At 26.3% G+C, this 16820-nt stretch overlaps 2 protein-coding genes across 2 annotated transcripts in view; one reads left to right on the top strand and one right to left on the bottom strand.

Annotated features, from left to right (window-relative positions):
* Positions 1-16820, bottom strand: part of LOC114124896 (cGMP-dependent protein kinase, isozyme 2 forms cD4/T1/T3A/T3B) — a 166154-nt gene that overhangs the window by 106366 nt on the left and 42968 nt on the right. The window lies entirely within an intron of this gene.
* Positions 330-16820, top strand: part of LOC114131007 (paired mesoderm homeobox protein 2B) — a 69507-nt gene continuing 53016 nt past the window's right edge. Inside the window, exon 1 of the mRNA XM_050202833.1 lies at positions 330-471. Coding sequence (XP_050058790.1) covers positions 402-471 — 70 coding nt within the window. The 5' untranslated portion in view covers positions 330-401. The remainder of the gene's footprint in view (positions 472-16820) is intronic.

Raw genomic sequence — 16820 nt, 5'->3', positions numbered from 1 at the left:
TTATTTTCAATATAATATTTATATCTATGCTGTAAGAATCTGCTGTACAAAATAGTAGTGGTTGGACCTCAGCATTGCAGCTCTTTACCACAACAATTTGACTGATAACGTTGTCTCATTTCAACATAAAATGTATGTGCACGACTCAGCAGTGTAGCCATCTGCGTTTTCTATTATTTACATAAGTTAATTGTAATCGTAATTCGTATAATAAGTTGTTTCTAAGCTCTTTGACATTGATCGAAGAGTCATAGTAACATTGTTTTTTCCCTCGGACTTTTATATTAAGACTTAGAGTAAAGAAGTCAATTTAGTATAATAGTAGTAAATAAGTCTGTGTCTCTCTTAAGTCGTGAAAAAAGATTTTTTAACTTATTCATACTTAAATATAACTTTTTAAAATGCGGTGTTGTGTTTTAAATTCTATAAATTCAAGTATAAAACTTTTTCTCCACAAACAAATGAAAATAGGTATGTAATTGGATTATTATTAAGTTAAAAGATTATTGGAGTTGAATAAAGAAGAACAATAGATCAGAATGAAAGAATTGATTTAAATTTTATAAGACCATGACTTGCAATCGAACACGAAAGTATAAAAAGTCGTTGGAAAACTAAATACAATATAGGTACATTACATATAGAATATTCATCACATGATGTGACGTAGTATAGCATTCTGCTATTTCATTTTATACACTGTCACTCGCATTATGATAACTTACTACATGACCCACACACACATAGAAAATTACCTATATTGCACTCCTTTAAAAACGGTCAGGATATCTACTTAAAACGGTTTAATACAGTATATGTACAATTTTTTATTCTACGCCTTTTTTGTTGGTTATTAAAAATTCTTATTGTAAGTAATGTAAACAATTTAGTGAAGTAAATTTTATTTGAAAAAACGTATTCAACATTTTATTACGAATTAAGTTGCAACATTAATCTGAACTTTAAACATGCTAATAATAGCATACCCGATTTGTTTGTATGAAAATGAACTTTAGGATACTTCAATTTTTTGTTTTATACTTGTTAAATTTGATTTTTTTAATCGACTTTGAAATTAATGTAGGTATTGAAAGATATTTTCTGTTTTTGTATTCAATTTCAAACTTCGGGGGTGGTTTTCGATGGAATATCCTTGGTGCATTATTGAGGTAAAAACTAAAAAGTAAACATTTTCCAACAGTTTTCAAAAAAATGACGAAAAAACTGGAATTTTTACGCAAAACCAGTTTTCGACCGAATCGATTTTTTTATATGGTTGTAATTCAAAAACTAATCACTGTAAATACTTGAAATTTTCACCAAATGTTTATGTTAGTGTTATCTATATACAGTTAAATTTTCAAAAATTTTTGACTTTTTGAGTTTATAGACCACTGAAATTTTCGATTTTTATGCGAATTTTTTTTTGAAGTGTCGGTAAAAAAATTTTGAATGACCAAAAAAACTTGAAAATTTAATACAAGGTTCCTTATGAGTTGTTCTTATTGTAGCTAAAAAAAATTAAAAGTCGTTAGTCATAATTTTTTTTTATAAGCGTTTATAGTTCAAATTTTTACGAAATCTGTCGAAAACGCGAAAATTTGAAAGTAATTTTGAAGTTGAAAAATCATAAAATTGTTTGTGTTAATAACTAAGAATTGAAAATACAACACTAAGTTTTCCATAAGTTTTCCTTCAAGTATCTATAGAGAAAACTCGAAGCATCATTATAAGAAAAATTTTAAGTGCGTTTGAATTTTAAATTTTTACGAAATCTTGTACCTACCGATAACGATTTATCCTCAAACGATTTTAAATATTTGTTATTATTCAAAAAGTATAAGTCATAGATACTTGAAAATCTTACCAGTTATTTAGATTGGCATTTTCCTTACATGATTTAATTTTCAAAATATTTTGAGTTTTTTTGAGCTATTTATAGACAACTAAAATTTTCAATTTTTCTGAAAAAAATTTTTTTGGCCCTATCAAAATACTTGAAAAATTTATACAAAGTTCCTCATATGTTATTCTTATAGTGATTAAAAAATTATAAGAATACACAGGAACAATTTTTTTTTATTAGCATTTGAAGTTCAAATTTTGACGAAAATTCGTCAAAATTATGAATATTTGCAAATTATTTTGTAGGTAATTTAATACAAGATTTTTCATAAGTTTAGCTTACAATAATTATAAAAGAACTTAAATTTTGGTGTATTCAGGCCATTAAAACATAAACCACCTTTTTCACCAACCACTGGAAATTATATACTAGGCTGACAAATCATCTTCGTTCAGAATCGTTTTTCGTATACAATGATACTTATCATTGCATTCAAATTTAACCTACCCTAGTCCGAGGTCAACCCCACCCCCTAATATACAGCAGAACGGTACCCACTTGCCCACTTTCTTTAATTGAAAGTGAATGATTAGCAGGATAAGAATCTGCTGTTAATTGTTATACTTAGTAATAACAAAAATGCTAAGCATTTAAGCAGGCTAAAACTTATATATAATTGCATTTATACATCCCGCTTATTACATATTATCACATAAGTTTATTATTATTTATGAAATTGTATGGTTATAAACTTATAAATTACCTAAACAAAACTATTGGTGATTACCTATGTATAATGTACCTATAATATAGTTGAGTGTGTATTAATAAATCGCCTATCCACTCCCTACAAACGTGACATTTTTTATGCCGATTTTTCAGTCTTAATGATTAGTTTACCTGTTTTCAAATTTCTAAAAACTGATTGGCACTTTACTTGTTAAATATTACAAATATTTTAGATTTGTTCAACTTACGTGGTGGGCATACTTTATGCTTATTTGCAGTTTTTCATAAGAAAACGAGAAATATGTATAACTTATGCTAATCTCTCAGTCCTCATTTTCGCTAAAAGCAATATTATATAACCTTTTAATCTTCAGGTATCCTGAATCCACTGTTTGTATTATAAGTATGTATAGAATTACATAACATTATGTATTATATATATATATGGCCGTCTGTCGCAACTTTTATTGTCCACATGATAACGTATATCACATCATTATGTTTCCTACATATAGTATAAATGTAGAATGTTGTATATTTATGCCAGATTTTTTTTTCAACGTTTTCTCTTTGTTCTTAACTTAAAATTTAAGGTTAGTGGTAACTAAGTCGGTATGTACGAGAATTCATTAATAAATAATAATTATGAAACTTTATTTGCGATAAATTTAATTTTTTTTCCTATCTTCAACTTGGATAGCAAAAAACATCTCTTTGATATTATAAACCAATTTTCCTAAAGTCTTGTTTTCCGTTTTAATATCATATATATTAACATAAGAAAATATTTTAATACAATATTGTCGAAAAAAGGCGATTTATAAAGTAAACATCTAAAATTCTAAACGTGTTTTTATGGTATAATTTATAACTATACCTATGTAATTTGGTAATATCTAATAAGTACCTAATAAACTAATCAGTAATTACTATATATTATAATTAATATAGTATATACCTACGTAACTTTAAGTGATAAACTGATAACAAAAAAGCATATGTGCGTCATAAGTTGACGAACATTGGACGTTGATCAAGATTACCGAGCTATTTATTGTTAAAGGCATCCGCATCACATTATAAACGCCACATTCTAACTCTTTTGATTTGGTTTATGTTCAGTTAAATGTAGTACTTAGACTCATTATCGTTGTACAAGTCTTATGTTCTCATTGATTTGTTTGCTATGAACATTATTATATTAATATAGTTAGAGCAAAATTGATACTGCACGTCAATTCTAGCATAATCTGTTAGATAATATATTTTATACGTTTTAATTATATTATTATATATATACTTATAAAATATTATTTTTTTTTTATAAAAATTTATGATTTATTTTTTTAATGTCAATAAGCAAATTTTCATTCTGTGAAAAAGACCTTAAAGATAATATAAGGTTTTTTATAAATTGTTATTGAAAGAAACAAAAAATAGCTTGATGTAGGCTCTTAGATTGTTTCCGCTCAATATTGTTTTTTGTATATAATGATAAATCATTGAATTCAAATTTTAGCATAATATCTATTACAGTACCTAAACATATTGACACCTGAGCGGTACCCTGGTACCCACTTTACTTTTTTACTGTTTTCCTGTTTTTTTTTCTGAAATCATAAGAAAATCAATACTTGGGTAACATGTCATTATGTATATCCTATTATACTGTACTTTGAAATTTATTAATTAATAAATAAATTATAATAAATTAGATTATTTATAATGATATTGTTAAGAAAAATGCTCAATTTCATAATTATATTTTTATCAATCTTAAACACAAAATGTATGTATGATTATTTCATATTTGTCATTTGTGTTTGTTTATTAATCATTTGTAAAATAAGATTATATTTAGACAAAACAAGTTTAACTTTTAAAATAATTCTATATAGTTTAACAAATTGCTTACGTTAATTACTGCGTTGTTAGCTAAATTTACTTTGTGCCATACCTAACAATAATGTCAAATATTTATGATTACGCACGTGAGATGATCATGTACTTCAGTAATTGTTTTTTATGGGTATTTATGCTTCTGTATACCAGAGAAAAGTTTTTGATGAGCCTTTTACCCGTATGTATGTTTTGTATTTATATTGGTAAAAGTGTAATTGTGTAATATATTTATAAATTTAAGTATTCTAAGTTATTTAAAAGTTGATTTTAGAGAATTTAATTCAATTTTTAAAACAATTTATTTAATGTGATATAAATAATGTAATTATTACAAATTATTAACTAATCTATCCCAAAATATTGATATAATATCATATTTAAAATATTCAGTTCCTATAGTTAATCTAATTATCTACCTGTCTATATGGAATATTGAAATCCATATAAAATTACATCAATAATTGATTTAAGAATAATTTTAATAAAATGTAGGTAGGTATAAAATGTTGGTTATTCACATAATTTAATTGGTACTTATTATATTATATACACCACATGTTGTATATTATGATATTTGTAGTTTTCTTATAACAAAATACACGTGTTCCTCGTTTATTGGTAAATGATTTAGTAATATTATAGTAAGCAAAAAATTATATCCGTTTAAATGATCCAATCATTTACATGCATTTTTGCAAGGATAAGGAAGTACATAGTTTTACCGTAAAGAACCTTAATGTGATTTTAGATGACCCACCCCTGGCCGGGAGGTTGAGGGACAAATTCGGATTTGCATATAAGAGTATAGAAACGCGAGGCTAGGTTACCGAGTTTATGGCTATCCCTGCAGGGCGTGAGGTATACGATAGCAGACAGGAGGAAAATAAGCCCGAGGAGCATTAAAGGCGGTGGTAACTAATGTCGGTGTCAGGATCACGACAGCACCGCTATACATCGCCATTTACGGGACCTTTGGGACCGTCGCGATCGTATTCGTTTCGCCCAAAAGAATATTATACACTTAAATGTACGCCGCTTGAAATTGAATTTGAAAAGGCTAAAAAAATATATATTATAGGTAGGTAGAAGGTACTTTTTACCAATTCAGTTTTCCGTAAAAATTGTTCAACTAAATGTTTTAGGGTAAAACGGTTATATCAATCAAATCCGGTGGCATAAAACTATATCATATGAATATAAAACACAAGTATATATATAAACATACAACTTACGCATTTATATTGTATATTTATAAGTTATTCGTATATTTAGTACTTATACTCGCAATATAAATGTCTGTATTTTGAACGTTCTTTTCAAAACAACTATATTTAATACATTTTGACTCATAATATTTAAAATAAATAACATCTTACTTCTTATTTTTGTTTATCGATTATATATAATTTATATTATACTATATTAAAGTAAAAAATAATATTTGTTTATTACATTACGTACCTACCTACTATATTTTATTTCAAATTACTTCTAAACTTTATTTGTTTTACACTCAAGATTCGTGATATTCATCAACTTCGAATCAAATATAAACTTTTTTAAAACTTATATAATATTGAAATGCAAGGTTTGTAATTTAGAAGTTATACGTATTAATACTTTATAATATATAGTATATTATGTTAATATTATAAAAATATATTTATTTGTATGTATAAATCAAATACTTATGTAATATAAATATATCAGACATTTAAAAATAAAAAATGTTGAATATTTTTTTTAATTAGTTTTCAAAAAAATAATGATGAACCTTGATTTTTGAAATCGAACCGAACTTTAAAATACTTTTTGAACCCGAACTTAATCGAACTTTCATACATTTTATCGAACTAAACCTGCTAACCAAAACTCGATCAATTTTAAGGGAAACTCGAATTCAAATTCATACTTTTTATCATGTACAAATTAAATCAACCTTAATAATATTCTGAGTTTGTTTTAGTACTACCAATTCTATATTTTAATTATATTTAAGTCTGCGTGTATGTATTTACAATAAATTTAGTTAATTTGCTAATTTTTTTTTCACATACACGATAAACAATAATTAATTAGTAGAAAACATTGTATCTATAAAAATACGATTTTATTCATAATAAAGCCGCAATGGAAGAATAAAAAATATGGGTTTACTCAAAATAGACTTTTCCTTTAACACTAAATTTAATAAAAACAAAAATAACAATTAACATTTGTACGCTGCATTTAATAATCTAATTATTTCTAAATAATTATTATTGATTTTTAAGACGTGTTTTATGTATGGCATAAATTCAATTTTTGAGTTCTTTTAGTGCATTAAATTCCTAGCCCTAGTTATATTATTATTATTAGTGTAATCTTGTATAACTTTCAAAGTTAAGTTGGGTTTCGCTGTGCAAAACGACCATAGAACGTTGTGGCCTGCCGGTCGTTGTAGAGCGCTAAATTGAAATCAATCAATTTTTAAATTTAATAAAAACGTTTTTTGCTTCAAAACTTGTTTAAAATGAAAATATCTAAATGTATTTTATAGGTGCATAATTTTTAACTTTTAGAACATAAAAGCATCTTTTGTTTTTTTTAGCGCACTATATTTCCAACCCTAGTTATAATATATTTAAAACTGTGTTATAACCAGTATTTTGAGGAACTAATAATTTGTTTTATACAGGGAAGGTTTTACTAGTATCTTTTATAATTTCAGTATTCTACCCGATACCATGGGTATATAAGATATTACATTTTTAAATGTTTACAGCAATAATAGTGCAACACCTTAACACAAATAAAAATTTTAATAGCTTATTGTTATTCTTAATTATACCTATATATTATATCCGCAAAACACTGGAGCTTTTCTGGATACCATTTCACTGTGTGTAACAAGTATAATACTTAAAAATATTTTTATTTTATGATATTTTATAGATTTGAAGCCAAAATACGCATGATGCAAGTTAATAATATTATTTATTATTTATATATTTATTCTGTACTTCTGTATCAATGAGGTTTGTGTAACTTGGTTTTCAACGCATTGTCATTTCAACTACCTACTGTTGTTTAAGTCAATTAAAGTCTGTGTGTATGTTATTTTCCGGTTTGACGCTTATATTGTAATAGCCTTTATACATACAAAGTATATTATATATGAGACCACTTTGGGTGTACAATATCCCCAGGGGTTAGTTTTGTTTGGTGCACCGTGTGCTCCGAAAAGTAAACCATTTACACAGCCGACGTGACAAGTACAATGCTTGTATAGACCAACAAAACACTTGGTAATAGCCACCCTGCCGAGCTGTAAAACAATGATGACATCGGTGGTGAAAGAAGTGTATTTGAAAAGGGAATCTATATTATATTGGATTTACGAGTACAGTGAACCAATTGGTTTTATGTTGATTTGAATTTGAAATTTATATCCTCTGTGTTTCCGAAAACCAATGAACTGTGTAACGATATACTTTTTATTTGTTCACAACTTTTGTCGTAAAATAAATAGAAAATAAACATCATTTCTACGCAATTGTCCAACTGAAGTTTTTACAATATGAACTTTTGAACTTATTATTTTTATAAAACGACTATTGTTATTTGTATAAAATAAAATGCATTTATATACATAAAAAAACAATATTTTATTTAAATTAGATATTTTAAATTTAGAATCTGTAATTTTTAATTATTTTGTCTACAAGTTATTAATATTCTTTTGAAAGGAATAAGTAATTATTACATTCGCTAAATGGGTATACAGTAGATCTCAATTAAATAACCACTTTATGCTGAGATGTCAAACATTTTTTTTCTTTATATCTACATAATTCTTTATTTAAAATTTTGCTACATTATTACAGAAAACAGATACCATTTTTGTTTTTCACAAAATCTAAAATGATATCATTATAATAACATAATAATGTATAATTTTGGAATTTGTGAAATCAATCTCTATCACTTTAAATTTGAAATATTTGTAAAAATGTTTTATTTATGATTATCAAGAAAAAAATATGTTTTTTTTATCAAAGATTTATAATATGGAGGATATCATGTAAACATGAATATGAATAATGTTATTTTAATAATTTTTAATTTTTAATAATTACATTTATTTTGATTAAAATTTATACATATCACAATCTAGAATTCTGCAGATATTCTTTTATATTTTGCTTATTCTTTGTAAAATCTAGTATTTTATTAATTATAAACATTAATTACTTTCAACCTATTTCTTTGTTAATATTTGAACAACAGTGTTGAGATATTTACTGTACTTTATACTAAAATAATATTACAGTTTAAAATAATGCCGGTAGCTCCTATATAGTTTTGAATTATAATTTCTTATAAAAAAATAACGTTTTACGCTTATTGAATGCGTGTAATGTGTATAGTGAACATTGTAGCTGTCTTCGCAATAACGTACTAACTTAAAGTGACAGAACGGGTAGTTTATTTTTCATTACTAACACTTCACTTTAAATTAATGAATATTCATAGGACACTTTTTATGTATATAAATACGATAAAATTGTATTTATCTTACTTTAGCTTACTGCTATACGATAAAAACAATGGTAGGTAGGTAGGTAGGTCGTAGGTGCACACATTTCATATGCATTGTTTTAAGTAAATGCAGCGTGTTTTCCTAATAATAATTAAACACAATTATTATATTATATACAAATAGAAATAACGTAGTATAAACGCGTAACCTAAGCTACGTATAATTCTAAACGAAGGTATTTACACGACGTCTGTTATAACAATGTTACACATTAACTATTTTTGTAGTAAATTGAAAAGGAAAAAATAAATTCGAGAAACCCATGTATCAATTATTATGTGGCAGTGCTTTTTCATTTTGTTCACCAACAATCCCGAACGGTAATGTTGTTATCCACCTTAAGTCAGTGATTGCCGAGAATTGTGACTTATAGAATTTTGTTATGACCCTCTGCCCCTTCAAAGTGCGCGTACACACATGCATAGGGTGTCCGCCACGCTGATTGGCTGGTATAAGTGCGTTATGCCACCGCGCGCGGAAAACCTTTCTCCTCCCCCCCTTACAGTCATCTTCACACTGTCTTGCACCTTGGTCGTCCCCATAATATCGTTATGTGTTTTTGGCTTCGCTTAAGCCGTCGTGATGACAACGTAATCGGGTTTATTCTTGGACTGCCAACACTACCCCGCCGTCTGTTAATATAAATCTGACGAGAGTGCTGCACACGTGAGACGCTCTCGATGAACAGGGGATGATAGAGTGCGAATATGTGGTTACCACCATCTCCTTTTGACGCTCACGAACCAATCCAATTAGTAACGATAAAACTTCGGTCAAATCAAAGTAATCATTTTCTGGATTAAATATTGCCGACGCCAATCAACCCCAAAGTATATCGTTATAGATTTTCGGTGACAAGTCATATTATATAGTATTAGCCTAATACGCACAGACAGGGAGAAATCTGAAACCTAGTTCGAAATATGGGTTATCATTACGACACAAATATAACCCGTAAACTGAAGAATAAGAAAAAATGTAACACATAATTTTTATATCATATTTCGAACTTTTATGGGGTTAATAATATATTAGATATTTATATTAAAGACATAGACACACATAGACGTATCATAAAAGCTACTATGCGTACAGCAATACAGCGTACTGTATACAATATTTATACATTGTAAATTATACATTGTAATAATTTTATCTGACAAACTTTTAAGTATGTATAGTAACTATATTACTAGAAAATATGAAAAAAATTATATTGTGTATTTAGTTAATATTTGTATTTTCGAAAAAATTTCACTGTTTAGAAATATTTGTCTAAAATTTTAAGTTACGCAGAAAAAAATGCATTCAACCACTGGGAAACTATTCTAAAACTTTAATTTTTGCGTGATTGTCAACTTCAAAATATTATACTATTGAAAAGCTCAAAAAGTAAGTGTTATTTACTTTTGAATTCTACATATTCTAAAATTGAAATGGAAACAGAAAATAGCACAAACAGATTACGTAATCAGAAACACGTCTTATTCTAAATAAATGAAATATTTATTAATATGCAATTTAAAAAAAAAAAAGAACACAAACACGGAAAGTTATATTTAGTAGGTAAGTGTACATATTTTATTATGTCAATCCAAACTTTAGTGTATCGTTTAATATTTGTATAAGTCATAACATAAAATACACACTAGTTATGTATAATAATTATTATTTGTTATAATTAATTCGAAAAATAGCGTAAATGTTGCGTTATTTATTTATATTTTTAATATATTCAGATTTTGGCACTCAACTGTACTTATCAGTTTAGTCGTAACTCATAATGTTAAAATTTGAAATAACGGTATACATTTTTAAAAAGCAATTTGACGTTTTTAACAAATAGAGGTTACTGTTTATTCAGGAATTCAGGATTTAATGAACTATATGATGTATTCAGCTGTTATTAGAATAAAAATTAATAAAAATAAATTATGAAAATATACTTAAACAAAATGTTAGTAGTTAGAATTATATTTATTTATTGAAATTTAATAAAAAAAATTGAAATTGAAAATTTATATACAATTTTATTTTTTTATTAATTATTTACACGATATAAAATATTATATTTTTCAAATAACTAATTACCGTATAAATTAAATTATCAAGCATAATCACTTATTTTTTCGTCAAAATGTGGTTTTTTAAAATTTGACTTTTGAAATTTTTAAATAAGCTTAAAAACCATTATTTTAAAGTTCTTGAGATTTTTTTTCCTGCTTAGAAAGTATCCTTATTGACGATATAATCTTCTGTTTTACAAATGAAAACCCCCTGATTTACTACAATTTGTCCAGTTCAAAATCTGAACGAGTAGTCTTCCAGTTATTAAAACTTTATATTGGGAATATAAGTTTTTTTAAATGGTTTTACAAAGAACAAATCAATTAAATCATAATATATTATTTTTAGTATCAAAGTTTAATAATAATTAAAAAACTAGGTACTCGTTCAATTTTTATTTTGACAAAATTATTAAAAAAAAATATCTGTTTAATAGTTAACACATTAAAACACGGTGACTCTTGTTTTCAAACAAGAACTTTGTATCTCACATTGGATACTCCTTAAGTACTAACTACTAAGTATTTTATAACATTTTAATAATTTTAAAATATGATCTATTAAATAAATATGTTTGAACATTTAAAAAAACCATATTTTGAATAACTGCGTTATCAAAAAAGAAATAAAGGGAGTGAGAATGTTAGGTGAATTACTCTGTAGATTATTTTTATTTACTATTTTATTGTTTACATTTTGTTTTAGAGATTTATTTCTAATACGCATTTACTCTATAGTTAATTTCAAATTTTTATTTTATAGGACTTCTCGTGTCTATTAAATCCTAGTTACCCACGTGGTTATACGTATTAATACGCATACGTATGAAATAATTGCATCTTTTAGTTTTTTAAATATACTTTTTTCATAAAAGCTTTTGATCTGAATATTTATACAAATAACGTTCTATTATTAATATACCTACGGTTTGAACTTTTTTTTTCATAAGAGACCACCACAGGTATAAACACGTGAGTTATATAGTAAACTTTATTGCTTGTATATCCACCCATCTATCTAGTTGTTCTAAACTCGTTCGTTTATTGGCATGTTGACATACCGATTATGTCGTGCTTGACAGAGAACGAACTATATATTATAATATCTACAGATATCAGTGCTTGGCCGTATTCTGCGTATATCGCATATATTATATATATTATAAAGGTACCTTACATACACTATGCGCTTACTCCATTAAATTGGCGTTTGAACAAGCGTCTCCCCTTGTGCGCCCGTCTCATTACCCGCGTCGGTGGTTCAGCAGTATATTATAATGTGTATAGTTTTATGATGGAAATATAAGCGGTTCAAATATTTACATAACGCGACCAAACGTTGTAAACAAAACGGTTAGATTCATTTTTATTATTATTTTGTTTTTTTTTTAAATATTTTTTTCCTGAAATCCTCTCCGTGCTACAATGGTGAGGGGCGGTGGGTAACTTATGTATTTACCGTTATAATACTATACTGCTACTGTTACTTGTGCAGTGCTGCGGCAGTATTATACATAATAATATGACGACAGATGGTTGGCGGCGACCCGTCCGAATAATTATTGTCAACAACCCGCCGGGGGTAGAGGGTTGCCAAAGCCGCGTAATGAATAAAGACGTGTATGTAACAATAATAATAGCGGTAATAATGTAATGTATGATCGCGAAAAGGGGTTAAAAATTCGATCAACTGTGCGTTATTGAAGTCGAGGGATGTCTGTGGTTTTGTAATGAAGTTGTTCTTACATAGAGGGGAGGTGGAAGATCACATGCTACATTGTACATAGGATATAATATGTAATAGTATCATCGGATTTTACTAATAAACATATATACATTATACATAGATATATGACGTATGTGGTAAGTTAAATTATGTGATCGTAACATAAAACATTTTGGTCTAAACTTACTAAAATTACGACTAGTAAGTTCTACTGTTAACAAATTTCTTCACGAGCTATATAAATCTATGTATATAATAATATAATAATTTCCATATTACCTAATACAGCAGTTAAATTCTATGTCTTGGATTGACTATAAAAAATATAGAGAGCTAATATTTAAAATTGTTAAGATATATTAAACCAACAAATCAAATATTTGATGTTTAATAAAGTTTAATTAAAATTGTTAAAATTCAAAAATACTTATGGGATAGCTGCATGGTAAAATTGTAGTAAGGTCGATTTACTTAATATCATAGTTTATAAATATTTTTAATGATATATCATAAAATGTACTTAGGTATCTGGTGCTATAATTGAATAAGTAAATTATCGACTTGACAGTTTAATATAGTGATATGTATGCACCAGGTATACAGTATAGCACGTGTTGTATAGTGTATACTTTATAGTTTATAAACGTTATACGCGCCTATTTAATCTCAAAGTATTTGAAGTGACATTGCACTTTATTTAATGGAAACAATATCTATTTACCATGCTAATGAGTTTTTAACACTAAACATTTTTTAACCCTTTGTTCGAGATATTTCATTAAAAAAAGTTTACTTAAAAAGAAATTAATAGAAAAAATATTTAATTATAATGTACTTTGTAGAAAAAATGCAGGTGTTAGGTATACTGTATAATAACGTCTTCAATAATATTATTCTTATTATTTATTATAAAAATTCGTTTTCAGTTATGAGCACATCAACTTTTTAACAAGATCATTAAAAGACTTTTAATTTTTTTTTTTAGATTAAAAAATACACAATTATTGTAGGTATAATATATAATAATATCAATGGTATTATAAATTTGTGTTGTTTATAAATGTTATTTTATTAAAAATAAACTGTAAACAATAGATATTGTTATACAGATACATTAAAATTATCAGTATAAACCGTTTTTCGATTTTTTCAAAATGCTTGATACTTTATTATGATAAAAGTAGAAATAGGATTAGCCTCGAGGGTAGTTTTAGTGTAAGACAAAACGTACTAAAAATAATATATTACTTTACAAAAGTATGTTGCTTTCGTGTGGTAAAATATCTTTAAAACATCTCCTTTGTAATTCGTAACTTCCTCGTGAAAGTCCATTTTCCCACATACGATAGTATTTCAAAGTGCCACCAGAAACAATGTCATCAAGTTGCCGTGACACTTGTTTTCGGACCATAAAATCCTAAAGTGTTTTTTCTTACTTAAGGGTTAGCGCGTGCGTGTGTAAACCGATCCGACCAATCGCCTTTGTGTCGGTCACCCTTGGAGGGATTTCATACATGACGCATGTACATGATTTATTTATGATTTCTTCCCGGGAAGATTATAAAATAAAAAATATATCTAAAAGGTCCACGGTGTAACTTGATACCGTATAGGATTCAAGTCAACCGTGTATGAAACGCTTTTGAATTTTAGAGTACACGCGAGTTTCTGACAATGTATATTTGAGAAATATCATCTGAAATCATATCGTATGGTCGTAAATTTGAAAATCTAGCATTTTCTGTAGCTCAATACAAAAAATTAAATGCACAAACGATGTTTTGTAAAAAAAATAAAAAACAAATTCGTGTCATATTTATTTATTATACTGTAAATGGCATAAAATAAAAATGTTTATATTTTGATGAAAGGAATTAATTTAAAAGAAAAATGATAAACGGAAAAAGTAGATTATTACAATATGAATAGGTACTCGTGACGCATTGGATAATTTATTGTAATATAACTATATGACATAATAATACATATTTTATTAATCTGCTATTACTGTGTATAGCTATATTTATACTGGCGAACTCATGTAATTTACTAAGGGAATGGTTTGGGGTGTAAGCGTACAGTCTACTCAAAATTATCGCATCGTCCCTTCTAAAACATAAATTAAATAATGATAGTATGTCGAACTTATTTACCAATGATGTGTAATATATAATGAAGTGAGATTATTTAATAATTTAAATTATACGTATCGTATATTTCGTTGTATAATGTGATCGTTATTTAATATATTTTTTATCAAAGTATAATTATATTTATTTTTATTATAGTACAAAGACATATTATAATAGAATTTTTTAAATTATCATCGAATATCAAGACGAATTATGTTTTTTAATTGAATACATTTTATTATTATTATAACAGAAAATTCCATTGTATTTTATAAATGTATGCCCTGTGATATGAATGAGTGTATAAATTATTGATACAATTATTTTGAATTCACCCATCAACAACTCGAATAAAACACTTTTTATGTAGAAAGAGACAATACCAAGACAATGGAAAAATAAAAATGGATGTCATTAAAATTAAACGGTTGAGTGTCCTTCTGAAGGTTTTGCACGTTCAGTCGTTTATCGACTACATATATGGTATCTACACGCTTAAAACATCCTCGAAGTAGAATTTATAATTACAATACTGTACAACTTTTGTTTTTGTTAATTGTATTCTATTGTTTTGATTGACTTCTTTTGTTTTATATTGAAACTTTTTGCAGGCATGTTGTTATAATATAATTGGTTCGAACTTCAGTTTGTTGATTAACCGTCAAACATTTTTCTTTTAAATTGTCGAGATTTAATCCATGTATTATGCATATCGTTTCAAACGACATACTTAATAATTAATGATAAATAAATGTGTGGGTGGTAGGTGTAGGATGGCTATAGTATTTTTTAGTAAATTGTTCAATATTTAATATATAGGTATATCGTATATAATATAATATACTTGCAGATATGTCTAAATAATCCAATAGTCAAGGTAGGAAATAATTGAAAATTTCATACATAACAAATTTATATTTTTAATTAATATTAAATTATTGCACTATGCTTATAAATTATAATATAGAATAATATTATATTTCTAATAAAATTAAAATAATTTCCCTACAACATAGCAATTATTTTTAATAGATATTGTATCTAAACATAGCTGGTATGATATTATTTATTAATTTCTAATTATATTTATGTATAGGATATAAAGCAGTACCAAAAACAATAAAACATAATACACTATTTCTATATTATAATAGTATAGTGATAAATAATAATTATTTTTACACGTAAGTACTCGTGTATGTACGATACAATAATAGAAATATAATAATTAATAACATACTGCAGTTTACTTTTAGTTTGGTGTTCTTGCTTAAATTTGAATATAAATTAGACGTTATAGTCTTATCGCTTTTAATGCGAAACTATTTTATAAAATATTATTTGTTTGTTTTTGAGTTAGCCTTACAATAATTAATAAATATTAAAATATGTTGGTAATTTTTTAATTATAGATTTAAATAGATAATTTCCATGGATGATGGATACAATCACCTACATAAATATATTATATTTAATATGTGGCACACTGGTGGGATTGGTTTATTATTATATGCTCGTAAAAACACCAAAATGATTATGGTTTAATATGTTTTATAAATAAAATAGTTTTATGTATACTGAACATTCAAGTTTAGTAAAAACATAAAGGAGTATCTGTTTTTATTTCGATATATTTCATATAATATAAACAATCATTTTTCCTCAATATTTGCAGTGATCGAATATTGTGAACCCCACATACGCTTGTTCTAAACGAAAGAGGAAGCCGAAGTTTATTACCACTTGGAATTGGTTGTATTCGCCTTGAGATATTGCTTTTTGATTCTAGAAAATGTTATATGCTATATTTGTATGTACGTATATTGTTTATATACAA

The sequence above is a fragment of the Aphis gossypii genome, chromosome 3, assembly GCF_020184175.1.
Source record: "Aphis gossypii isolate Hap1 chromosome 3, ASM2018417v2, whole genome shotgun sequence".
Lineage (NCBI taxonomy): Eukaryota > Metazoa > Arthropoda > Insecta > Hemiptera > Aphididae > Aphis > Aphis gossypii.
The sequence above is the reverse complement of the archived record's forward strand: the minus strand, read 5'-3'. Positions and strand labels throughout refer to the sequence as shown.